The sequence below is a fragment of the Nerophis ophidion genome, linkage group LG26, assembly GCF_033978795.1.
Source record: "Nerophis ophidion isolate RoL-2023_Sa linkage group LG26, RoL_Noph_v1.0, whole genome shotgun sequence".
In the NCBI taxonomy this organism is placed as follows: Eukaryota; Metazoa; Chordata; class Actinopteri; order Syngnathiformes; family Syngnathidae; genus Nerophis; species Nerophis ophidion.
Genome location: NC_084636.1, coordinates 6,701,007 through 6,727,849, shown reverse-complemented (window position 1 = coordinate 6,727,849; position 26,843 = coordinate 6,701,007). Strand labels below are relative to the sequence as shown.

The following is a 26,843-nucleotide window of genomic DNA, read 5'->3' as shown; positions in this document are numbered from 1 at the left end:
ATTCACGTACTACGAGTGGTACACTTACTAGAGTTTGAGAACCACCGGTTGTAAAAAAAAAAGAGGGAGCTCAGTGAAAGTTCCACGTAACTCCACATTAAATGACAAAGCCCGACATAGCGAGACCACTGACCCGTCCCCGTGCACTCTGCAGGGGGCGCCACGGAGCGCGACGATGGCGTCGTACGACCAGCTGGCCCACCAGGTGGCGGCGCTGCGCAAGGAGAACTCCCACCTGCGGAGGGAGCTGGAGGACAACTCCAACCATCTCTCCAAGCTGGAGACAGAGACTTTCGGCATGAAGGTGACCTCTGACCCTTTGTCGCCGTCCACTCGGTGAGAAGTGAACGTGTACAACGAGCCCTAGCTGAATTTGTCCCGTTGTCATGGCATCCACACAGGAAGTGCTCAGGCAGCTGCAGTGTAAACTGGAGCAGGAGGCGGGGACTCTGGCGTCGTCGGGCCGCAGTGACGTGCTGCACCAACTCAAAGGTTAGACACGTTTTCGATGACGATGATGATGTCGATGTCGATGATGATGACGGTGAGTCATGTGACGCAGAGCTGCACATGGACCTGACCAACTACTACGAGCTGAAGCATCAAGCTCATCAGGCTCATAACTTCCGGCTGCTGGCTGACAGTCTGGGCGGGGCGGGGCCGCCCGGGGCCGAGCGAGAAGACCGCTTGGCTCTTCCCCCGCCGTCCTGCCCCTCCTCCGCCTCGGCGGTGGCGGGCCGCGCCAAAGCCTCGTGTCGCGGCGGGGACGTCGCCGGCGTCCTGTTGCCTCACCACTTCCTGGACGGAGCGCCGCCCAAGACGGCGGTCATCAGCGGGGCAGATGGGCGGCTCAGCGACCACCACGTGGAGGAGCTGTACAAGGAGAGGTGAGTGCCCGCCACTAGAGGGCAGCACCTGTGTCTTTTCTCAAGCTGAGCGCTAACGTTCCGCGGCAGGAACCAGCTGTTGGGGGAAATCGACCACGAGGAGCGGGAGCGCTGCTGGTACTTCAGCCAGCTGGAGGCGCTGTCCCAGAAACTGACCCACTTGCCTCGCATCGACACGGTACACACACACACACACACACACACACTCTTGTATTTCTTACCTTCTTGAGACCTCCGAAAAATGCCTACCTCTTTAGAACCACCCTTTCTAGATATATAAAGATTTGTATTTTCAACAATAATAATATATATGTATATATATATACATACTATACAAATATAAAAAAGCTTTTAGTTCATTATTTAATTTCTTTTTTATAATTTACTTCAAGTTATTACAGTATGTCTCTATATAAGTTTATTTTTATTTTTATTAATTTTGGCCAAAGAGGGCGCATCTCAATTTCTTACACACACTTGTTATTTCATATGTTAACCAGAGGGGGAGCACTTTAATGCAGATGACAAATTTCACCACACTGAGTGTGTGTGTGACAACCATTGGTACTTTAACTTTAACTTCAACTTTCTACACACACTTGTTATTTCATATGTTGACCAGAGGGGGAGCACTTTTAAAAGCGACACACAGTCAATTTGAAAAATCCCTCCTTTTTGGCACCACCCTCATCCTGAACAACATTAATAATATATACATACTATGCAAATATAAAAAAGGTAAGCCTTTTATGTAATACTTTTTTTTACTCAAATTTTTAAAATCTTCATTATTTACTTCAAGTTACTACAGTATGTCTCTATTTACATATTTATTTATTTTTTTAGAATTAATTTTAGCTAAATGAGGCGCATTTCAATTTCTTACACACTCTTGTTATTTCATATGTTGACCAGAGGGGGAGCACTTTTAAAAGCGACACACAGTCAATTTGAAAAATCCCTCCTTTTTGGCACCACCCTCATCCTGAACTACATTAATAATATATACATACTATGCAAATATAAAAAAGGTAAGCCTTTTGTGTAATACTTTTTTTTACTCATATTTTTTAAATCTTCATTATTTACTTCAAGTTACTACAGTATGTCTCTATATACATATTTATTTATTTGTTTAGAATTAATTTTAGCTAAATGAGGCGCATTTCAATTTCTTACACACACTTGTTATTTCATATGTTGACCAGAGGGGGAGCACTTTTAAAAGCGACACAGTCAATTTGAAAAATCCCTCCTTTTTGGGACCACCCTCATCCTGAACAACATTAATAATATATACATACTATGCAAATATAAAAAAGGTAAGCCTTTTATGTAATACTTTTTTTTACTCAAATTTTTAAAATCTTCATTATTTACTTCAAGTTACTACAGTATGTCTCTATATACATATTTATTTATTTGTTTAGAATTAATTTTAGCTAAATGAGGCGCATTTCAATTTCTTACACACTCTTGTTATTTCATATGTTGACCAGAGGGGGAGCACTTTTAAAAGCGACACACAGTCAATTTGAAAAATCCCTCCTTTTTGGCACCACCCTCATCCTGAACAACATTAATAATATATACATACTATGCAAATATAAAAAAGGTAAGCCTTTTGTGTAATACTTTTTTTTACTCATATTTTTTAAATCTTCATTATTTACTTCAAGTTTCTACAGTATGTCTCTATATACATATTTATTTATTTGTTTAGAATTAATTTTAGCTAAATGAGGCGCATTTCAATTTCTTACACACTCTTGTTATTTCATATGTTGACCAGAGGGGGAGCACTTTTAAAAGCGACACAGTCAATTTGAAAAATCCCTCCTTTTTGGGACCACCCTCATCCTGAACAACATTAATAATATATACATACTATGCAAATATAAAAAAGGTAAGCCTTTTATGTAATACTTTTTTTTACTCAAATTTTTAAAATCTTCATTATTTACTTCAAGTTACTACAGTATGTCTCTATATACATATTTATTTATTTGTTTAGAATTAATTTTAGCTAAATGAGGCGCATTTCAATTTCTTACACACTCTTGTTATTTCATATGTTGACCAGAGGGGGAGCACTTTTAAAAGCGACACACAGTCAATTTGAAAAATCCCTCCTTTTTGGGACCACCCTCATCCTGAACAACATTAATAATGTATACATACTATGCAAATATAAAAAAGGTAAGCCTTTTGTGTAATACTTTTTTTTACTCATATTTTTTAAATCTTCATTATTTACTTCAAGTTACTACAGTATGTCTCTATATACATATTTATTTATTTGTTTAGAATTAATTTTAGCTAAATGAGGCGCATTTCAATTTCTTACACACACTTGTTATTTCATATGTTGACCAGAGGGGGAGCAGTTTTAAAAGCGACACAGTCAATTTAAAAAATTCTTCCTTTTTGGGACCACCCTCATTTTGATAGATGTCACCACAAATGAGACATTCTCTATTAGATGCAATGTTATTGGGACCATGATTTATGTCCTCACTTATTCACAACTCCTCATATGGAAGATACTTTTCCTTCTTCATGTCTCAAGAATGGTAAAAATACAAGAACACACACACACACACGTACGACATATGTAGTATGTGCATGCCACTGACTTTTGACCCGTGGTGCAGTTCTCCCTGCAGATGGATCTGATCCGCCAGCAGCTGGAGTTCGAGGTCCAGCAGGTGCGCTCGGTCATGGAGGAACGCTTCGGGACCAGCGAGGAGATGATCCAACGCACTCAGGTGACGTAACAACATGCCGAGTCGGCGCAACACAACAACATCTGGACGGGTGTGTGTGTGTGTTGCAGATGCGTGTTGCTCGTCTGGAGCAGCTGGAGAAAGAACTGCAGGAGACCCGAGGGAGTCAGGAGAGCCAGCTGCAGGTCTGTCTCACACACACACACACACACACACACACACACACACACACACACACACACACACACACAGACACACACACACAGGTTCTCATGTGGAATGGGGACCAAGTTTTTGATCAGTACTTGTGGGGACCACCCTTTCTACAGGTTGTAAAGGCTTAAAAAAAACCAAGGTAAAATGGCCACTGCTCTGTTAGCTCACACACGTCTTTAAATCTTTGGATTGATGAAGTAATGTGCTGATCATACTTACTGGGGACCCTGGGGAAAAAGAGTTAATATGGTGCAGAATGGATCTGAATATCATTTGAAAAGGTTCAAGGACCTTTTTTTTTGGTCCCCATACCGTCAGAGGTCCCCTAAATGTGTGTAAACAGAGCGATGTCCCCATTAAGTCTGAATTGCCCGAACGCACACACACACACACACACACACTTACATACTGGTTATCATTTGGAAGGGGGACCAAGTTTTTGATCATCACTTGTGGGTACCACCATTTCTACAGGTTGTGAAGGCATAAAAAAATGAGGTAAAATGGCCACTGCCCAGTTAGCTCATACACGTCTTTAAATCTCTGGATTGATGAAGTAATGTGCTGATCATTCCTACTGGAGACTCTGGGGGAAAATAGTTAATATGGTGCAGAATGGATCTGACTATCATTTAAAATGGTTCCCCTTTAGGGGACCTTTTTTTTTTGGTCCCCATACAGTCAGATGTCCCCTAAATGTGTGTAAACAGAGTGATGTCCCCATTATGTCTGAATTGCCCAAACATGTACAGACACTTACATACTGGTTATCATTTGGAATGGGGACCAAGTTTTTGATCATCACTTGTGGGTACCACCATTTCTACAGGTTGTGAAGGCATAAAAAAAATGAGGTAAAATGGCCACTGCCCAGTTAGCTCATACACGTCTTTAAATCTCTGGATTGATGTAGTAATGTGCTGATCATTCCTACTGGAGACTCTGGGGGAAAAGAGTTAATATGGTGCAGAATGGATCTGACTATCATTTAAAATGGTTCCCCTTTAGGGGACCTTTTTTTTTTGGTCCCCATACAGTCAGATGTCCCCTAAATGTGTGTAAACAGAGTGATGTCCCCATTATGTCTGAATTGCCCAAACATGTACACACACTTACATACTGGTTATCATTTGGAAGGGGGACCAAGTTTTTGATCATCACTTGTGGGTACCACCATTTCTACAGGTTGTGAAGGCATAAAAAAAATGAGGTAAAATGGCCACTGCCCAGTTAGCTCATACACGTCTTTAAATCTCTGGATTGATGAAGTAATGTGCTGATCATTCTTACTGGGGACACTGGGGTAAAAGAGTTAATATGGTGCAGAATGGATCTGACTATCATTTAAAATGGTTCCCCTTTAGAAGAAGAAGAAAAACAAACTCCACTGTACATGTACACGGCTCTCTTACACGGCTCATCTGGGCCAAAAGCAAAGAAACAACTACAAGGAGGAAAGAAGCACAGAATAAAAGTTGGTGATGAATTAAAGAGTGAGGGGGCTGTATAGCTCGGTTGGTAGAGTGGCCGTGCCAGCAACTTGAGGGTTGCAGGTTCGATTCCCGCTTCCGCCATCCTAGTTACTGCCGTTGTGTCCTTGGGCAAGACACTTTACCCACCTGCTCCCAGTGCCACCCACACTGGTTTAAATGTAACTTAGATATTGGGTTTCACTATGTAAAGCGCTTTGAGTCACTAGAGAAAAAGCGCTATATAAATATAGTTCACTTCAATTCACATCTTGTTTTTTGGTCCCCATACCGTCAGAAGTCCCCTAAATGTGTGTAAACAGAGTGATGTCCCCATTAAGCCTGAATTGCCCGAACACACACACACACACACACACACACACACGCCCTGGGAGGTGAGGGGAGCAGTGTGCAGCAGTGGTGCCGCGCCCGGGAATCATTTATGGTGATTTAACCCCAGATTCCAACCCTCGATGATGAGTGCCAAGCAGGGAGGTAACGGGTCCCATTTTTATAGCCTCTGTTATGACTCGGCGGGGGTTTGAACTCACAACCTACCGATCTTAGGGCGGAGACTCTAACCACAAGGTCACTGAGCAGGTTTATTGTGCAGCAGCAATCTCAGAAACACAGCACACGCGTCAACAGCAGTCAATCAAACATCAGGGCAGAAGGTGTAGAATGTATATAAGGGTATGTATAAAAAAGGTCTAGAACACAGGTGTCAAACTCAAGGCCCGCGGTCCAGATCTGGCCCTCCACGCCATTTTATAAGGCCTGGAAAAATTATGTGTCCATACCATGTATTTTACAGTAAAAAAAAAACTAAGCTGCCATTTTTTTCTATAAAAAGCAGAGGTAAAATCCACAGATTTTTTTTTTACTGTTTGTTCAAAAAAAAGTTAAATATTTTAAATTCATAGGCAAATTCATTAATTATTTACTGTTACAAACGGCCTTTGAATAGCAGCCATTACTGCGTTGTGGCCCTCAATGAAAACCAGTTTGACACCCGTGGTCTAGAAGGTCTGCGCGTAAGAGATGTATAAACGTTGTATAAGAACGTGTAGAAAGAGGTGTAGAAGGCGTGTTCACAGGTGTAGAAAAAGGTGGATAAGATGGTACATAAGAAGGTGTATAAAAGGTACAATCATGCTCAAAAGTTTAAATACACTTGTAAAGAACATAATGTCATGGCTGTCTTGAGTTCCCAATCATTTCTACAACTCTAATTTTTTTGTGATGTAGTGATTGGAGCACATACTTGTTGCTCACAAAAAACATTCTTGAAGTTTGGTTCTTTTTATGGATTTCTTATGGCTCTACTGAAAAAGTATACATACAGCAATGTTAATATTTGCTTAAATGTCCCTTGGCAAGTTTCACCGCAATAAGGCACTTTTGGTAGCCATCCACAAGCTTCTGCTTCCATTTTTGACCACTCCTCTTGACAAAAATGGTGCAGTTCAGCTAAATGTGTTGCTTTTCTGACACGGACTTGTTTCTTCAGCATTGTCCACAAGTCAGGACTTTGGGAAGGCAGTTCTAAAACCTTTATTCTAGCCTGATTTAGCCATTCCTTTACCACTTTTGATGTGTGTTTGGGGTCGTTGTCCTGTTGGAACACCCAACTGCGCCCAAGACCCAACCTCCGATCTGATGATTTTAGCTTGTCCTGACGAATTTGGAGGTAATCCTCTTTTTTGATTGTCCCATTTAAAGCACCGGTTCCATTGGCAGCAAAACAGGCCCACAGCATAATACTACCACCACCATGCTTGACGGTAGGAATGGTGTTCCTGGGATTAAAAGCCTTACCTTTTCACCGCCAAACATATTGCTGGGTATTGTGGCCAACCAGCTCAATTTCTGTTTCATTTGACATAACATGGACAAAGATAACGTTCTGGAGGAACGTTCTGGGGTCAGATAACATGAAAAGGTGTACAGTCGATGGTACATAGAAGGTGTGTAAAAGGTATATAAGGTGTACAGTAGATGGTACATAAGAAGGTGTATAAAAGGTATACAAGGTGTACAGTCGATGGTACGTAGAAGGTGTGTAAAAGGTATATAAGGTGTACAGTAGAGGGTACATAAGAAGGTGTGTAAAAGGTATATAAGGTGTACAGTAGATGGGACATAAGAAGGTGTATAAAAGGTATATAAGGTGTACAGTAGATGGTATATAAGAAGGTGTATAAAAGCTATACAAGGTGTACAGTAGATGGTACTTAGGAAGGTGTGTAAAAGGTATATAAGGTGTACAGTAGATGGTACATAAGGTGTATAAAAGGTATGTAAGGTGTAGAGTAGATGGTACATAAGAAGGTGTATAAAAGGTATATAACGTGTATAGTAGATGGTACATAAGAAGGTGTTTTAAAAGTATATAAGGGGTACAGTAGAAGGTACATAAGAAGGTGTATAAAAGGTATATAAGGTGTACAGTAGATGGTACATAAGAAGGTGTTTTAAAAGTATATAAGGTGTACAGTAGAAGGTACATAAGAAGGTGTATATAAGGTGTACAGTAGATGGTACATAAGAAGGTGTATTAAAAGTATATAAGGTGTACAGTAGAAGGTACATAAGAAGGTGTATAAAAGGTATATAAGGTGTACAGTAGAAGGTACATAAGAAGGTGTAGAAAAGGTATATAAGGTGTACAGTAGATGGTACATAAGAAGGTGTATTAAAAGTATATAAGGTGTACAGTAGAAGGTACATAAGAAGGTGTATAAAAGGTATATAAGGTGTACAGTAGATGGTACATAAGGTGTATAAAAGGTATATAAGGTGTACAGTAGATGGTACTTAGGAAGGTGTGTAAAAGGTATACAAAGTGTACAGTAGATGGTACATAAAAAGGTGTATAAAAGGTTTACAAGGTGTACAGTAGATGGTACTTTGGAAGGTGTGTAAAAGGTACATAAGGTGTACAGTAGATGGTACATAAGGCGTATAAAAGGCATGTAAGGTGTACAGTAGAAGGTACATAAGAAGGTGTATAAAGGTATATAAGGTGTACAGTAGATGGTACATAAGAAGGTGTATTAAAAGTATATAAGGTGTACAGTAGATGGTACATAAGAAGGTGTATTAAAAGTATATAAGGTGTACAGTAGAAGGTACATAAGAAGGTGTATAAAGGTATGTAAGGTGTACAGTAGATGGTACATAAGAAGGTGTATTAAAAGTATTCAAGGTGTACAGTAGATGGTACATAAGAAGGTGTATTAAAAGTATATAAGGTGTACAGTAGAAGGTACATAAGAAGGTGTATATAAGGTGTACAGTAGATGGTACATAAGGTGTATAAAAGGTATGTAAGGTGTACAGTAGATCGTACTTAGGAAGATGTGTAAAAGGTATATAAGGTGTACAGTAGATGGTACATAAGAAGGTGTATAAAAGGTATATAAGGTGTACAGTAGATGGTACATAAGAAGGTGTGTAAAAGGTATATAAGGTGTACAGTAGATGGTACATAAGAAGGTGTATAAAAGGTATATATAAGGTGTACAGTAGATGGTATATAAGAAGGTGTATTAAAAGTATATAAGGTGTACAGTAGAAGGTACATAAGAAGGTGTATAAAAGGTATATAAGGTGTACAGTAGATGGTACATAAGAAGGTGTATTAAAAGTATATAAGGTGTACAGTAGAAGGTACATAAGAAGGTGTATAATAGGTATACAAGGTGTACAGTAGATGGTACTTAGGACAGTGTGTAAAAGGTATATAAGGTGTACAGTAGATGGTACATAAGGTGTATAAAAGGTATATAAGGTGTACAGTAGATGGTACATAAGAAGGTGTATTAAAAGTATATAAGGTGTACAGTAGAAGGTACATAAGAAGGTGTATAAAAGGTATATAAGGTGTACAGTAGATGGTACATAAGGTGTATTAAAAGTATATAAGGTGTACAGTAGATGGTACATAAGAAGGTGTATTAAAAGTAGATAAGGTGTACAGTAGAAGGTACATAAGAAGGTGTATAAAAGGTATATAAGGTGTACAGTAGATGGTACATAAGGTGTATAAAAGGTATGTAAGGTGTACAGTAGATGGTACATAAGAAGGTGTTTTAAAAGTATATAAGGTGTACAGTAGAAGGTACATAAGAAGGTGTATAAAAGGTATATAAGGTGTACAGTAGATGGTACATAAGGTGTATTAAAAGTATATAAGGTGTACAGTAGAAGGTACATAAGAAGGTGTATAAAAGGTATATAAGGTGTACACTAGATGGTACATAAGAAGGTGTATAAAAGGTATGTGAGGTGTACAGTAGATGGTACATAAGGCGTATAAAAGGCATGTAAGGTGTACAGTAGAAGGTACATAAGAAGGTGTAGAAAAGGTATATAAGGTGTACAGTAGATGGTACATAAGAAGGTGTATTAAAAGTATATAAGGTGTACAGTAGAAGGTACATAAGGTGTATAAAAGGTATATAAGGTGTACATGTAGATGGTACTTAGGAAGGTGTGTAAAAGGTATACAAAGTGTACAGTAGATGGTACATAAAAAGGTGTATGAAAGGTATACAAGGTGTACATTAGATGGTACTTTGGAAGGTGTGTAAAAGGTACATAAGGTGTACAGTAGATGGTACATAAGGCGTATAAAAGGCATGTAAGGTGTACAGTAGAAGGTACATAAGAAGGTGTATAAAATGTATATAAGGTGTACAGTAGATGGTACATAAGAAGGTGAATAAATGGTATATAAGGTGTACAGTAGATGGTACATAAGAAGGTGTATAAAAGGTATATAAGATGTACAGTAGATGGTACATAAGAAGGTGTATAAAAGGTATATAAGGTGTACAGTATATGGTACTTAAGAAGGTGTGTAATGTATATAAGGTGTACAGTAGATGGTACTTAGGAAGGTGTGTAAAAGGTATATAAGGTGTACAGTAGAAGGTACATAAGGTGTATAAAATGTATATAAGGTGTACAGTAGATGGTACATAAGAAGGTGTATAAAAGGTATATAAGGTGTACAGTAGATGGTGCATAAGAAGGTGTATAAAAGGTATGTAAGGTGTACAGTAGATTGTACATAAGAAGGTGTATAAAAGGTATGTAAGGTGTACAGTAGATGGTACATAAGAAGGTGTATAAAAGGTATATAAGGTGTACAGTAGATGGTACTTAGGAGGGTGTGTAACAGGTATATAAGGTGTACAGTAGATGGTACATAAGAAGGTGTATGAAAGGTATGTAAGGTGTACAGTAGATTGTACATAAGAAGGTGTATAAAAGGTATGTAAGGTGTACAGTAGATGGTACATAAGGTGTATAAAAGGTATGTAACGTGTACAGTAGATGGTACATAAGAAGGTGTATAAAAGGTATGTAAGGTGTGCAGTAGATTGCACATAAGAAGGTGTACAAAAGGTATGTAAGGTGTACAGTAGATGGTACATAAGGTGTATAAAAGGTATGTAACGTGTACAGTAGATGGTACTTAGGAAGGTGTGTAACAGGTATATAAGGTGTACAGTAGATGGTACATAAGAAGGTGTATAAAAGTTATATAAGGTGCACAGTAGATGGTACTTAGGAAGGTGTGTAAAAGGTATATAAGGTGTACAGTAAATGGTACTTAGGAAGGTGTGTAAAAGGTATATAAGGTGTACAGTAGACGGTACATAAGGTGTATAAAAGGTATATAAGGTGTACAGTAGATGGTACATAAGAAGGTGTATTAAAAGTATATAAGGTGTACAGTAGAAGGTACATAAGAAGATGTATAAAAGGTATATAAGGTGTACAGTAGATGGTACATAAGAAGGTGTATTAAAAGTATATAAGGTGTACAGTAGATGGTACATAAGAAGGTGTATAAAAGGTATATAAGGTGTACAGTAGATGGTACATAAGAAGGTGTATAAAAGGTATATAAGGTGTACAGTAGATGGTACATAAGAAGGTGTTTTAAAAGTATATAAGGTGTACAGTAGAAGGTACATAAGAAGGTGTATAAAAGGTATATAAGGTGTACATTAGATGGTACATAAGGTGTATTAAAAGTATATAAGGTGTACAGTAGAAGGTACATAAGAAGGTGTATAAAAGGTATATAAGGTGTACAGTAGATGGTACATAAGAAGGTGTATAAAAGGTATGTAAGGTGTACAGTAGATGGTACATAAGGCGTATAAAAGGCATGTAAGGTGTACAGTAGAAGGTACATAAGAAGGTGTAGAAAAGATATATAAGGTGTACAATGGATGGTACATAAGAAGGTGTATGATGGTACATAAGAAGGTGTATTAAAAGTATATAAGGTGTACAGTACAAGGTACATAAGAAGGTGTATAAAAGGTATATAAGGTGTACAGTAGATGGTACATAAGAAGGTGTATAAAAGGTATGTAAGGTGTGCAGTAGATGGTACATAAGAAGGTGTACAAAAGGTATGTAAGGTGTACAGTAGATGGTACATAACGTGTATAAAAGGTATGTAACGTGTACAGTAGATGGTACTTAGGAAGGTGTGTAACAGGTATATAAGGTGTACAGTAGATGGTACATAAGAAGGTGTATAAAAGTTATATAAGGTGCACAGTAGATGGTACTTAGGAAGGTGTGTAAAAGGTATATAAGGTGTACAGTAGATGGTACATAAGAAGGTGTACGAAAGGTATGTAAGGTGTACAGTAGATGGTACATAAGAAGGTGTATAAAAGGTATATAAGGTGTACAGTAGATGGTACTTAGGAAGGTGTGTAACAGGTATATAAGGTGTACAGTAGATGGTACATAAGAAGGTGTATAAAAGGTATGTATGGTGTACAGTAGATGGTACATAAGAAGGTGTATAAAAGTTATATAAGGTGCACAGTAGATGGTACTTAGGAAGGTGTGTAAAAGGTATATAAGGTGTACAGTAGATGGTACATAAGAAGGTGTACGAAAGGTATGTAAGGTGTACAGTAGATGGTACATAAGAAGGTGTATAAAAGGTATATAAGGTGTACAGTAGATGGTACTTAGGAAGGTGTGTAACAGGTATATAAGGTGTACAGTAGATGGTACATAAGAAGGTGTATAAAAGGTATGTATGGTGTACAGTAGATGGTACATAAGAAAGTGTATAAAAGGTATGTAAGGTGTACAGTAGATGGTACATAAGAAGGTGTATAAAAGGTATATAAGGTGTACAGTAGATGGTACATAAGGTGTATAAAAGGTATATAAGGTGTACAGTAGATGGTACATAAGAAGGTGTATAAAAGGTATATAAGGTGTACAGTAGATTGTACATAAGAAGGTGTATAAAAGGTATGTAAGGTGTACAGTAGATGGTACATAAGGTGTATAAAAGGTATGTAACGTGTACAGTAGATGGTACTTAGGAAGGTGTGTAACAGATATATAAGGTGTACAGTAGATGGTACATAAGAAGGTGTATAAAAGTTATATAAGGTGTACAGTAGATGGTACATAAGAAGGCGTATAAAAGTTATATAAGGTGTACAGTAGACGGTACTTAGGAAGGTGTGTAACAGGTATATAAGGTGTACAGTAGATGGTACATAAGAAGGTGTATAAAAGGTATGTAAGGTGTACAGTAGATGGTACATAAGAAGGTGTATAAAAGGTATATAAGGTTTACAGTAGATGGTACATAAGAAGGTGTATAAAAGGTATGTAAGGTGTACAGTAGATGGTACATAAGGTGTATAAAAGGTATGTAACGTGTACAGAAGATGGTACATAAGACGGTGTATAAAAGGTATATAAGGTTTACAGTAGATGGTACATAAGAAGGTTTATAAAAGGTATGTAAGGTGTACAGTAGATGGTACATAAGAAGGTGTATGAAAGGTATATAAGGTGTACAGTAGATGGTACATAAGAAGGTGTATACAGGGTATGTAAGATGTACATTAGATGGTACATAGGGTGTATAAAATGTCTACAAGGTGTACAGTAGATGGCACATAAGAATGTGTATAAGGTACATAAGAAGGTCAGTGCAGAAGACGTTCCCAGTCCAGTTCCACCTGACAAAGTGAGACAGAGCCGTGGTAAGCCCACACCCAGAAGGCGGGGTAGAGGGCTTCTGTGAAGGTGGAGGTGAAGGTGTGGATGTGGACCATGGTTTCTTTGGAGACACAATAGAAGGACAAAGAGCCTGCGGGCCAGTCCAGGTACACGCCCACTCTGTGGGTGAAAGGTCGTGGTGTGCACTGTGCCACTCTCCTGTTGTCGTGGCACGCCAGGTAACTTCCCGCGGAACATTCCACACTCCAGGAGCGTGGGTTGTGGCCCAGCAGGCAGCGGGCCACGTCCCCGTCCCGAGAGATGTTGTTGTAGGCTACGCCCACATCGGCGCCGCCACTCCACTGCACCTCCCAGTACGCCGCATCCAGCAGACCCTCGCGACACAGAAGCTGAGGACAGTGCAGGAAGCGGTCCGAGTGCTGGCCGGGTCTCTGGTCCGACCAGACCCGGGTCGCCTTCCGGTTACACTCGCTGAGTCGCAGCTCGGCGTTGGCCGTGTTGGGGTCAAAGGTCAAATAACAGGCAACTGGACGAGGTAGAGAAGTGTCATCAGAGGGTGTTTGTGTGTTCTTGGATTTTTACCCTTCTTGAGACATGAAGAAGGAAAAGTATCTTCCACATGAGGAGGTGTGAACAAGTCATGACATAAATCATGGTCCCAATAACATTGCATCTAATAGACAATGTCTCAAAATGAGGGTGGTCCCAAAAAGTAGGGATTTTTTAAAGTGACTGTGAGTCGCTTTTAAAAGTGCTCCCCCTCTGGTCAACATATGAAATAACAAGCGTGTAAGAAATTGAAATGCGCCCCCTTTGGCCAAAATTAATGAAAATAAATAAATAAATATGTATATAGAGACATACTGTAATAACTTGTAGTAAATAAAAAAAACTAACCCAAAAAATAAATGAACTAAAAGCAGTCTCTTTCTCACAATGTGTCGACTTTTTTCTTATAAAATTGGGAACAATTTCTCATATTCCTTCTGCTTCTGTTTTCTCGTAAAATCATTACTTTTTTATGTAAAATTATTACTTTTAAATGCAAAATTTTATAAGGAATCTTTAAAATGCTGGCAATATTAGAATATTAATTGGAATTTTACTTAGCAAAATTATGACAAAAGTCATCATTTCACTATGTTACTATTTTACAAGAACAACAAAATTGGCAATATTGTGATAGAAGTTTGAATTTTACTCAGTAACAGTCACAATTTTACAAGAACAGCTAAAATTTGGGGCAATTATATGAAAAGAGTCGTCATTTTACTCGACAAGAGTCACAATTTTATAAGAAAACTTTAAAATTTTGGCAACATTATAATAATAATCAGAATTTTACTTGACAAAAGTCATAATTTTACCTGAAAAAATGTCATTTTAGAAGAACAACAACAAAATTGGCAATATTATGATACGACTCAGAATTTTATATACAAATGTCACCATTTTAAATTAAAAAGCAATAATTTTACATTAAAAAAGTGATAATTTTATGAGAAAATAGAAGCAGAATGAATAGGAGAAATTGTTCCCAATTTTATAAGAAAAAAGTCAACACGTGAGAAAAATACTGCTTTTAGTTAATTTATTTACTTTTTATTTACTTCAAGTTATTACAGTATGTGTCTATATACATAATAATTTATTTCTATCTATTATGATAGACGTTGGAATTGTACTCAATAATAGTGGCAATTTTACAAGAACAGCTCAAATTTGGGGCATTTTTACTCGACAAAAGGTGTTGATACGAGTCAGAATTTTTATGACATATGCCACATATGTCCTAAAAAATTCTGACTGGTATCACAATATTGCCAATTTTTTTGTTGTTCTTGTAAAATAGTGACATTTTTTCAGGTAAAATGATGACTTCTGTCATCATTTTGCCAAGTAAAATTCCGATTATTATTATAATATTGCCAACATTTTCAAGTTTTCTCATGAAAATTGTGACATTAGTCGAGTAAAATGTCGACTCTTTTCATAAAATTGCCCCAAATTTGAGCTGTTCTTGTAAAATTGCCACTGTAATTGAGTAAAATGTCAATTTCTATCATAATAGTTAGAAATAATTAAATATGTGTATGGAGACATACTGTAATAACTTGAAGTAAAAAAAACTAAAAAAATAGATAAATAAATGAACTAAAAGCTGACTTTTTCTCACAATGTGTCGACTTTTTTCTTATAAAATTGGGAACAATTTCTCATATTCCTTCTGCTTATATTTTCTCGTAAAATTATCACTTTTTTATGTACAATTATTACTTTTAATGCAAATTGGTGACATTTGTCATATAAAATTCTGACTTGTATCACAATATTGCCAATTTTGTTGTTGTTCTTGTAAAATAGTGACATTTTCTCATGTAAAATTAATGACTTTTGTCATCATTTTGCCTAATAAAATTCCGATTATTATTATAATTCATCCATCCATCCATTTCCTACCGCTTATCCCTTTTGGGGTCGTGGGGGTCGTTGGAGCCTATCTCGGCTGCGTTTCGGCCGGAAGGCACGGTACGTCCTGGACAAGTCGCCAACTCATCGCAGTATTATTATAATATTGTCAAAATTTTAAATTTTCTTATAAAATTGTGACTTTTGTCGAGTAAAATGATGACTCTTTTCATGAAATTGCCCCAAATTTTAGCTGTTCTTGTATAATTGTGACTGTTATTGAGTAAAATTCCAACTTCTGTCACAATATTGCCATTTTTTTCTTCTTGTAAAACAGTGACATTTTTTCACGTAAAATTATGACTTTTGTCATAATTTTGCTAAGTAAAATTCAGATTTTTATTATAATATTGCCAAAATTCTAAAAATTTCTTATAAAATTGTAACTTTTGTCGAGTAAAATGACGACTCTTTTCATAAAATTGCCCTAAACTTTAGCTGTTCTTGTAAAATTGTGACTGTTATTGAGTAAAATTACAACTTCTATCACAATATTGCCAATTGTGTTGTTCTTGTAAAATAGTGAATTTTTTTCATGTAAAAAGATGACTTTTGAAATAATTTTGCCAAGTAATATTCTGATCAATATTCTAATATTGTCAACATTTTAAGGATTTCTTAAAAATTTTTGACTTTTGTCGAGTAAAATGACGACTCTTTTCATAAAATAACCCCAAATTTGAGTCGTTCTTGTAAAATTGTGACTCTTGTTGAGTAAAATTACAACTTCTATCACACTATTGCCAATTATTTTGTTCTTGTAAAATGGTGAAATTTTTTCAGGTAAAATTATGACTTTTGTCATAATTTTGCCAAGTAAAATTCCGATTAATATTCTAACATTTTTAAAATTTCTTATAAAATTGTGACTTTTGTCGAGTAAAATTACAACTTCTATCACACTATTGCCAATTATTTTGTTCTTGTAAAATGGTGAAATTTTTTCAGGTAAAATTATGACTTTTGTCATAATTTTGCCAAGTAAAATTCTGATTAATATTCTAACATTTTTAAAATTTCTTATAAAATTGTGACTTTTGTCGAGTAAAATTACGACTTCTATCACACTATTGCCAATTATTTTGTTCTTGTAAAATGGTGAAATTTTTTCAGGTAAAATTATGACTTTTGTCATAATTTTGCCAAGTAAAATTCTGATTAATATTCTAACATTTTTAAAATTTCTTATAAAATTGTGACTTTTGTCGAGTAAAATGACGACTCTTTTCATGAAATTTCCCCAAATTTGAGCTGTTCTTGTAAAATTGCGACTGTTGTTGAGTAAAATTCCAACTTCTGTCGTAATATCGCACAAATGTTAAAGTTAAAAAGTTAAAGTACCAATGATTGTCACACACACACTAGATGTGGCGAAATTATTCTCTGCATTTGACCCATCACCCTTGATCAACCCCTGGGAGGTGAGGGCAGCAGTGAGCAGCAGCGGTGGCCGCGCCCAGGAATCACTTTTGGCGATTTAACCCCCAATTCCAACCCTTGATGCTGAGTGCCAAGCAGGGAGGTAATGGGTTCCATTTTTATAGTCTTTGGTATGACTCGGCCGGGGTTTGAACTCACAACCTAGCGGTCTCAGGGAGGAAACTCCAACCTCTAGGCCACTAAGTAGGTTATAATACTGCCAAAATGTTTTTCTTGTGAAATCATGACCTTTTGCATAGTATATTTGTATATATTATGAATTATTATTGTCCAAATCTTTATATATCTAGAAAGGGTGGTCATTTTTTTCAGAGGTCCCAAAAAGGTCAGAAATACAAAAGTGTGTGTGTTCTTACAGTTTTTGACAGAGGCTCCGTCCAGCGGCTGCCTGTCCAAGGTCAAAGTTGTTAGTCTACCAGGTCACCTCTCGGACATTTCCTGTCTTCACTCACCTGGCGCCGTCACGCCAACGCATGCGTACCAGAAAGTCCGAAGGAAGACTCTGTGATGGTCCTTCTTCTTCTTCATGGTGGTCTCCTGCAGAGTCTGAAGAAGAAGCGTTAAGCCACGCCTACTTGACAAACAACACCCGCTCGGTGTCGAAGGTCGACCTCCTTACCTGGCAATGAGGCACTGCTGCTCGATGTCGTCTCCTGCAAGACATTGTTGTTGTCCCTGGTGTCCGTTTTTTTCCGTCTTGGTTTCAAAATAGCCCTCTTTGCGTCTTCCTGGACCTTCAGCTCTTCAGACCTTTGGTTCTGGTCTTCTCCGGGTTCTTCTTCTGCGCTCTCTTTTATGTCGGTGCTTGCATTGTCAGTAACCCTGAAGACACTGGAAATGTCCTCTCTGAACTGGTTCAAGTCCTCCTTCAGCAGACTGAGGGCGCTTGTGTTTTCTGGGTCCTCCAGAGTCGACCTGGAGTCCTTGAAGGCATTCAACATATTCTCTTTGAAGTGATTCAGGTCTGCCCTGAAAATCCGCATTGGACTCGAGGTTCTTGTTGTCCTCTGACCCTCCTGGTCCTTGGAGCGCTCTTGTCTTTCTGCTTTCCTCGAGTCCATGTGCGGGTCTGTGTACCACGCATGGACCGGCTGGTCCTCAGGGAGACTCCTTTACGCTTCCTTCCCGTTGAGAGGAGGTGACATCATCATGACGCAAAAATGAACGAATGTTTTCTCTGTAGTTCTTACTCACCAAACTGAGCCAGACTTCAGACTCTGCTGGTCCTCGCACTGTTCTGTCTGTTTTTTTTGCCGTGAATCTCAGCTCATTTCTGGTTCAACTCGTTTGTCTTCATTTCTGAAACTGTGCAGCTCATTGGCTCACCACGGTCACATGACCACACACACACACACACACACACACACACACACACACACACACACACACACACACACACACACACACACACACACACACACATTCTTGTATTTCGTACATTCTTGGGACCTCTCCGAAAAATGCCTACCTCTTTAGGACCACCCTTTCTAGATACATAAAGATTTGGATTTAACAACAATAATAATATGTACATACTATGCCAATATAAAAAAAAGGTAACCTTTTAGTTTTTTTGTTTGTATTTTGTTTTTAATCTTTATTGTTTACTTCAAGTTATTACAGTATGTCTCTATATACATATTTATTAATTTTTTTTAAATAAATTTTGGCCGAAGGGGCGCATTTCAATTTCTTACACACACTTGTTATTGCATATGTTGACCAGAGGGGGAGCAGTTTTAAAAGCGACACACAGTCAATTGGAAAAATCCTTTTCTTTTTGGGTCCACCCTTATTTTTATTTCCCCACCAGGGGTGCAAATGAGACATTCTCTATTACAAACCCCGTTTCCATATGAGTTGGGAAATTGTGTTAGATGTAAATATAAACAGAATACAATGATTTGCAAATCATTTTCAACCCATAATCAATTGAATATGCTACAAAGACAACATATTTGATGTTCAAACTGATAAACATGTTTTTTTTGTTGGAAATAATCATTAACTTTAGAATTTGATGCCAGCAACACGTGACAAAGAAGTTGGGAAAGGTGGCGATAAAGACTGATAAAGTTGAGGAATGCTCATCAAACACTTATTTGGAACATCCCACAGGTGTGCGGGCTATTTGGGAACAGGTGGGTGCCATGATTGGGTATAAAAGCAGCTTCCATGAAATGCTAAGTAATTCACAAACAAGGATGGGGCGAGGGTCACCAACTTGTAAGCAAATTGTCGAACAGTTTTAGAACAACATTTCTCAACGAGCTATTGCAAGGAATTTAGGAATTTTACCATCTACGGTCCGAAAAATCATCAAAAGGTTCAGAGAATATAGAGAAATCACTGCACGTAAGCGATGATATTACGGACCATTGATCCCTCAGGCAGTACTGCATCGAAAACCAACATCAGTGTGTAAAGGATATCACCTCATGGGCTCAGGAACACTTCATAAAAACACTGTCAGTAACTACAGTTGGTCGCTACATCTGTAAGTGCAAGTTAAAACTCTACTATGCAAAGCGAAAGCCATTTACCAACAACACCCAGGGACGCCGCCGGCTTGGCTGGGCCCGAGCTCATTTAAGATGGACTGATGCAAAGTGGCAAAATGTTCTTTGGTCTGACGAGTCCACATTTCAGATTATATTTGGAAACTGTGGACGTGGTGTTCTCCGGAACCAAGAGGAAAATAGCCATTCGGATTGTTATAGGCGCACAGTTCATAAGCCAGCATTTGTGATGGTATGGGGGTGCATTAGTGCCCAAGGCATGGGTAACTTACACATCTGTGAAGGCACCATTAATGCACAATGGTCCATACAGGTTTTGGAGCAACATATGTTGTCATCCAAGCAACGTTATCATGGACGCCCCTGCTTATTTCAGCAAAACAATGCCAAGCTACGTGTTACAACAGCGTGGCTTCGTAGTAAAAGAGTGCGAGTACTTTCCTGGCCCGCCTGCAGTCCAGACCTGTCTCCCATGGAAAATGTGTGGCGCATTACGAAGCGTAAAATATGACAAGACCCCGGACTGTTGAACAACTTAAGCTCTACATAAAACAAGAATTGGAAAGAATTCCACTTTCAAAGCTTCAACAATTAGTTTCCTCAGTTCCCAAACGTTTATTGAGTGTTGTTAAAAGAAAAGGTGATGTAACACAGTGGTGAACATGCCCTTTCCCAACTACTTTGGCACGTGTTGCAGCCATGAAATTATAAGTTATTATTTGCAAAAAAAAATTAAGTTTATGAGTTTGAACATTAAATATCTTGTATTTGTAGTGAAAAGGATTTGCAAATCATTGTATTCCGTTTATATTTACATCTAACACAATTTTCCAACTCATATGGAAACGGGGTTTGTAGATTCAATGGTTTTCTGTATCGGGACCATGATTTATGTCTTAACTTGTTCACACCTCCTCATATGGAAGGTACTTTACCTTGTTGATGTCTCAAGAAGGGTAGAAATACAAGAACACACAGTAAGTCTACAATACGGTCTCTTCATTAGGTATTTATTTGACCAAAGCGTTCCTAATATGCTGGCCACCTACATGATAGGTTCTTGCGCCTCCTCCTTCTGACTCGAGCCGGTCGCCATGGAGATGAGCCGGGCAGCCATTGGCTGGCTGTCAGCCGGCTGCACAGTTGGCGCAGCGCTTGGTAGAATGTTAACGAGCTGAAGAGGAGACGAGGTCACGTCCGCGTTAGCCAGTCTGGCACTTCCTGTTCCTGCTGCAGTCCAGAATGCATCGTGTCAAAGGTCATCTGCGTCGTCCCCAAGTGACCTCTTTGACCTTTCGGTATAATACTGTAAAATATCCCTCTATGTCCATCTTTCATCCAAGACACACACACATTGCACATCACAGCCAAGATGTTGCCGTGGTGACGGATGTCGGGTTTGTGGGTCTGTATTTGTGTTTATAGTGGAACAATTTTACTTTAAAAAAACATTTGTTTATTGAGTTTTAATGGCAAGTACATGTTACACAAATGTAATTACATATCAAATGTTCTCCCCCAAAACAAGAGATCCACAAAAAACAAACCCCGTTTCCAAATGAGTTGGGAAATTGTGTTAGATGTAAATATAAACGGAATACAATGATTTGCAAGTCCTTTTCACTACAAAGACAACATATTTGATGTTCGAACTCATAAACTTTATTTTTTTTGCAAATAATAAATAACTTAGAATCTCATGGCTGCAACACGTGCCAAAATAGTTGGGAAAAGGCATGCTCACCACGGTGTTACATCACCTTTTCTTTGAACAACACTCAATAAACGTTTGGGAACTGAGGAAACTAATTGTTGAAACTTTGAAAGTGGAATTCTTTCCCATTCTTGTTTTATGTAGAGCTTCAGTCGTTCAACAGTCCGGGGTCTCCGCTGTCGTATTTTACGCTTCATAATGCGCCACACATTTTCCATGGGAGACATGTCTGGACTGCAGGCGGGACAGGAAAGTACTCGCACTCTTTTTTTTACAAAGCAACGCTGTTGTAACACGTGGCTTGGCATTGTCTTGCTGAAATAAGCAGGGGTGTCAATGATAATGCTGCTTGGATGACAAAATATGTTGCTCTAAAACCTGTATGGACCATTCAGCATTAATGGTGCCTTCACAGATGTGTAAGTTACCCATGCCTTGGGCACTAATACACATCCATACCATCACAGATGCTGGCTTTTGAACTTTGCGCCTATAACAATCCGGATGGTTATTTTCCTCTTTGTTCCAGAGGGTACCACGTCCAGAGTTTCCAAATATAATTTGAAATGTGGACTTGTCAGACCACAGAACACTTTTCGACTTTGCATCAGTCCATTTTAGATGAGCTCTGGCCCAGCAAAGCAGGTGGCGTTTCTGGGTGTTGTTGATAAATGAGCTTTGCTTTGCATAGTAGAGTTTTAACTTGCACTTACAGATGTAGCGACCAACTGTAGTTACTGACAGTGGTTTAATGAAGTGTTCCTGAGCCCATGTGGTGATATCCTTTAGACACTGATGTCTGTTTTTGATGCAGTACCGCCTGAGGGATCAACGGTCCGTAATATCATCGCTTACGTGCAGTGATTTCTCGAGATTCTCTGAACCTTTTGATGATTTTACGGCCCGTAGATGGTAAAATCCCTAAATGTTGTTCTAAAACTGTTCGACAATTTGCTTACAAATTGGTGACTCTCGCCCCATCCTTGTTTGTGAATTACTTAGCATTTCATGGAAGCTGTTTTTATACCAAATCATGGCACCCACCTGTTCCCAATTAGCCTGCACACCTGCGGGATGTTCCAAATACGTGTTTGATGAGCATTCCTCAACTTTATCAGTATTTATTGCCATCTTTCCCAACTTCTTTGTCAAGTGTTGCTGGCATCAAATTCTAAAGTTAATGATTATTTGCAACAAAAAAAAATGTTTATCAGTTTGAACATCAAATATGTTGTCTTTGTAGCATATTCAACTGAATATGGGTTGAAAATGATTTGCAAATCATTGTATTCCGTTTATATTTACATCTAACACAATTTACCAACTCATGTGGAAATGGGGTTTGTAGATGATCTCGGTGCCAGAGAAGCCGGCGGGGTTTCTGGATGTTGTTGATAAATGGCTTTCGCTTTGCATAGTAGAGCTTTAACTTGCACTTACAGATGTAGCGACAAACTGTATTTAGTGACAGTGGTTTTCTGAAGTGTTGCTGAGCCCATGTAGTGATATCCTTTAGAGATTGATGTCGGTTTTTGATACAGTGCCGTCTGAGGGATCGAAGGTCACGGTCATTCAATGTTGGTTTCTGGCCATGCCGCTTACGTGGAGTGATCTCCAATATGTTGTCTTTGTACCATATTCAACTGAATATGGGTTGAAAAGGATTTGCAAATCATTGTATTCCGTTTATATTTACATCTAACACAATTTCCCAACTCATATGGAAACGGGGTTTGTAGAACAAGATTGAAAATTAAGGCAAGATATCTCACGCTTCTGGGACTTGTAGACGTCAAGACCCATGATGGCGGTGGCCAGCTAGCATGCTAGCATGTCTCCTTGATTGCAACATTTCCGACTCCCATTTTTTGTCCAAAAAGACCGCTACCTGTGTTGGATCTTTGAACTTGTGAGTCTGGCCGTTGGGTAGAGTGATCCGTAGCCTCGCTGGGTAAAGAAGACCGAACTTCACGTTGGGGCAGGTGTGTAGTCTCTTCTTCACCGGGGCCAAAGCGGTCCATTTCCGAGCCTCGGTCCTAGTAAAGCCGGTAAAATCAAGATCCTCTTGCCCATGTCGAAGAGCGAGAAACCTCGGGAGTGGAATCTGGTTACGAGTTTGATATATTTGATATAAATATAAAATGTCCCTTTCTGGCAGAGTCACTGCAAAACGCATTTACCTCTTCCCTGCTCAGCAGCGCCCTCTAGAACAATTTTATGTTTACTGCAAGTGTTAACATTCTTTATACACAAATTGATTACAAATTTTAGCAATGAGGAAAAACTTTATTGTGTTCTTCTTCTACTGTGTGGTTGCTTAGCTGTCTGGTGCAGAGAGGCCCCCTGCTGGAGAAGTAGACAACAACATGTCGGCAGGAACAGAAGGTGCAGCAGACGGAGCAAACAAGGTAGCCAATCAGTTTCCTCTTAAGTGCACACATGACACAACGTTTAAATGCTTGACAATGACTATTAGATGATTCTAAATGTTGATCTGGACTAGACCAGACCCAGCAAACACACCAACTATCCATCCATTTTCTTCCACCTATCCGAGGTCGAGTCGCAGGGGAAGCAGCCTAAGCAGGGAAGCCCAGACTTTCCTCTCCCCAGCGACTTCGTCTAGCTCTTCCCGGGGGATCCCAAGGCGTTCCCAAGCCAGCCGGGAGACATAGTCTTCCCAACTAGTCCTGGGTCTTCCCCGTGGCCTCCTACCAGTTGGACGTGCCCTAAACACCTCCCTAGGGAGGCGTTCGGGTGGCATCCTGACCAGATGCAGGGACCACCTCATCTGGCTCCTCTCCATGTGGAGGAGCAGCGGCTTTACTTTGAGCTCCTCCCGGATGGTAGAGCTTCTCACCCTATCTCTAAGGGAGAGCCCCGCCACCGGGCGGAGGAAACTCATTTTGGCCGCTTGTACCCGTGATCTTGTCCTTTCGGTCATGACCCAAAGCTCATGACCATAGGTGAGGATGGGAACGTAGATCGACCGGTAAATTGGGAACTTTGCCTTCCGGCTCAGCTCGTTCTTCACCACAACGGATCGATACAGCGTCCGCATTACTGAAGACGCCGCACCGATCCGCCTGTCAATCTCACGATCCACTCTTCCCTCACTCGTGAACAAGACTCCTAGGTACTTGAACTCCTCCACTTGGGGCAGGGTCTCCTCCCTAACCCGGAGATGGCATTCCACCCTTTTCGGGGCAAGAACCATGGACTCGGACTTGGAGATGTTGATTCTCATTCCGGTCCCTTCACACTCGGCTGCGAACCGATCCAGTGAGAGCTGAAGATCCCAACCAGATGAAGCCATCAGGACCACATCATCTGCAAAAAGCAGAGACCTAATCCCGCGGCCACCAAACCGGATCCCCTCAACGCCTTGACTGCGCCTAGAAATTCTGTCCATAAAAGTTATGAACAGAATCGGGGACAAAATACAGCCTTGGCGGAGTCCAACCCTCACTGGAAACGTGTCCGACTTACTGCCGGCAATGCACACCAACTAAACATAGCCTTTTTAGAAACAAATACTATCCAGATGGCCACAGGTTCTGTCTGGTCTCAGCTGAACATGAAGCAGACAGAATGCAAACCGTTGACTAACCCCTGCAGGTGGAGATGGTGTTCTGGCTGCTGTCCATGTTGGCCAACAGGGACAAGGAAGAGATGTCCCGGACTCTCCTGGCCCTTTCCAGTTCTCAGGACAGCTGCGTCGCCATGAGGAAGTCTGGCTGCGTGCCCCTGTTAGTCCAGATCATTCACGAAGCTCCAGGCGGTGGTGGTGGTGGGACATCGGACGAAGCTGCCGGTGGTCCGACATCGTGTTGTAGCCGTGAGGCTAAGTCACGGGCCAGCGCCGCCCTGCACAATGTCATCTATTCCCAGCAGGATGAGGGCCAAGCCCGCCGGGAGATGAGGGTTCTGCACATGCTGGAGCAAATACGAATTTACTGCGACAGTGGCTGGGACTGGATTGAGAACCACACCGAGACTACATCTGGTCAAATCAGAATTACAGGTAAGCCGTGTTGCCCCTGGAAACAGTGTAACTTGAACCCGTTTAGTGAAGTTTTCCTCGAGAACCGTAACTGGTTTAGTTAGGTTCTATTGGATGGTCAGATGTGGAATCATGCACACGAGCGAGAGTGTGTAGAGTTTCATTTTTTGGACAACTGTCGATAACAGATTGGATTAAAAACGGCATCTATTGACAAGTCCTTTTCGCAGAGCAGTCTTCTAGACAACCTGGAGCCCTTACAGAAATATTCTGTTGTTCTTCGCCCTCTATCTGTGTGGCAGATATTCCAGAACCGGTGGACCCTCATCTCTGTCAGGCCATATGTGCCATAATGAAGCTTTCTTTTGAAGAAGAGTTCCGGCGTGCAATGAATGAACTAGGTAAACGAACTACATAAAAGATAAAAAATATTCTGTATAAGATGCTAAGGTTATTGCGTTGTCTTCTAGGTGGATTGCAGGTGGTAGCAGACCTGATCTACCTAGAGCAAGAAATGTACGGCATGCAAAATGACCCCATCAACATGGCGCTTCGGCGCTACGCTGGCATGGCTTTGACCAACCTCACCTTTGGGGACGTGGTTAACAAGGTAGTGTTTACAGAGGGCAGTACTGAGAAAAGCTTTGATTAAAGTTATCTGTACTACCTGTGTCAAATACATGGTACTGTGCTCAGTTTCTGTATGCCTCTTTGCACTCCGCAGGCCACTCTATGCTCCAAAAAGGGTTGTCTGCAGGCTTTGGTGTATCAGTTGGGTTCCGAGAGTGAGGAGCTACACCAGGTGGTCTCCAGCATCCTCAGAAACCTGTCCTGGAGGGCCGACATCAGCAGCAAGCGAGTACTACGAGATATTGGCTGTGTGTCTGCTCTGATGACCTGCGCCCTACAGGCCACCAAGGTACTGAGCACCTTAAAGGCCCATTGTGACCATTATGCTGAATCTTCATCTAAGGTATTTTTCCAATGCTAAGCAAGGATAAACACTCCCGAATCATTTCTGCTTTCCAGGAGTCCACTTTGAAAAGCCTGCTGAGTGCTTTGTGGAATCTGTCAGCACACAGCATGAACAACAAGGAGGCGGTGTGCGCCGTTGACGGTGCTCTTGGCTTCCTGGTCAGCACACTCACGTACCGCTGTCAGACCAACTCTCTGGCCATCATTGAAAGTGGAGGCGGGATCCTGCGAAATGTGTCGAGTCTGGTGGCCGCACGAGAAGACTACAGGTGGGTTTGTGTGGGATTTTTGGAATGTTTTACCAGTTCTCCATCCCACATTTCCACATGTTCTTGTTTTGTGATGATCTCGACATCGTAGAAAAAGAAAGACACATTCAAAGATCCGAACTCTG

At 39.9% G+C, this 26,843-nt stretch overlaps 2 protein-coding genes across 2 annotated transcripts in view; one reads left to right on the top strand and one right to left on the bottom strand.

The window, feature by feature from the left end:
- LOC133543944 (adenomatous polyposis coli protein 2-like) overlaps nucleotides 1–26,843 on the top strand; it is a 50,541-nt gene that overhangs the window by 17,324 nt on the left and 6,374 nt on the right. The window contains exons 3-14 of the mRNA XM_061888880.1: nucleotides 155–304; nucleotides 402–492; nucleotides 563–887; nucleotides 957–1,065; nucleotides 3,542–3,655; nucleotides 3,724–3,798; nucleotides 23,793–23,879; nucleotides 25,090–25,495; nucleotides 25,777–25,875; nucleotides 25,945–26,084; nucleotides 26,199–26,393; nucleotides 26,504–26,718. Coding sequence (XP_061744864.1) covers nucleotides 155–304; nucleotides 402–492; nucleotides 563–887; nucleotides 957–1,065; nucleotides 3,542–3,655; nucleotides 3,724–3,798; nucleotides 23,793–23,879; nucleotides 25,090–25,495; nucleotides 25,777–25,875; nucleotides 25,945–26,084; nucleotides 26,199–26,393; nucleotides 26,504–26,718 — 2,006 coding nt within the window. The remainder of the gene's footprint in view (nucleotides 1–154; nucleotides 305–401; nucleotides 493–562; nucleotides 888–956; nucleotides 1,066–3,541; nucleotides 3,656–3,723; nucleotides 3,799–23,792; nucleotides 23,880–25,089; nucleotides 25,496–25,776; nucleotides 25,876–25,944; nucleotides 26,085–26,198; nucleotides 26,394–26,503; nucleotides 26,719–26,843) is intronic.
- Nucleotides 12,917–18,542, bottom strand: LOC133543945 (tripartite motif-containing protein 16-like protein). The gene is made up of 5 exons (XM_061888881.1): nucleotides 18,433–18,542; nucleotides 17,858–18,359; nucleotides 17,691–17,784; nucleotides 17,595–17,626; nucleotides 12,917–13,855 (listed from the first exon to the last, which is right to left on the bottom strand). Exons 2-5 carry the CDS (start codon nucleotides 18,297–18,299, stop codon nucleotides 13,296–13,298), a joined length of 1,128 nt encoding a protein of 375 aa, XP_061744865.1. The 5' UTR covers nucleotides 18,300–18,359; nucleotides 18,433–18,542; the 3' UTR covers nucleotides 12,917–13,295.

Excerpts from the sequence above, each read along its gene's own strand:
- LOC133543945 (XM_061888881.1), bottom strand. The coding sequence starts at position 18,299 with ATGGACTCGAGGAAAGCAGAAAGACAAGAGCGCTCCAAGGACCAGGAG. Across the intron at positions 17,627-17,690 it reads CGTTGGCGTGACGGCGCCAG|GCAGCCGCTGGACGGAGCCT; the intron begins GTGAGTGAAGAC and ends GACCTTGGACAG. Across the intron at positions 13,856-17,594 it reads CGGAGCCTCTGTCAAAAACT|TTGCCTGTTATTTGACCTTT; the intron begins GTAAGAACACAC and ends TACCTCGTCCAG.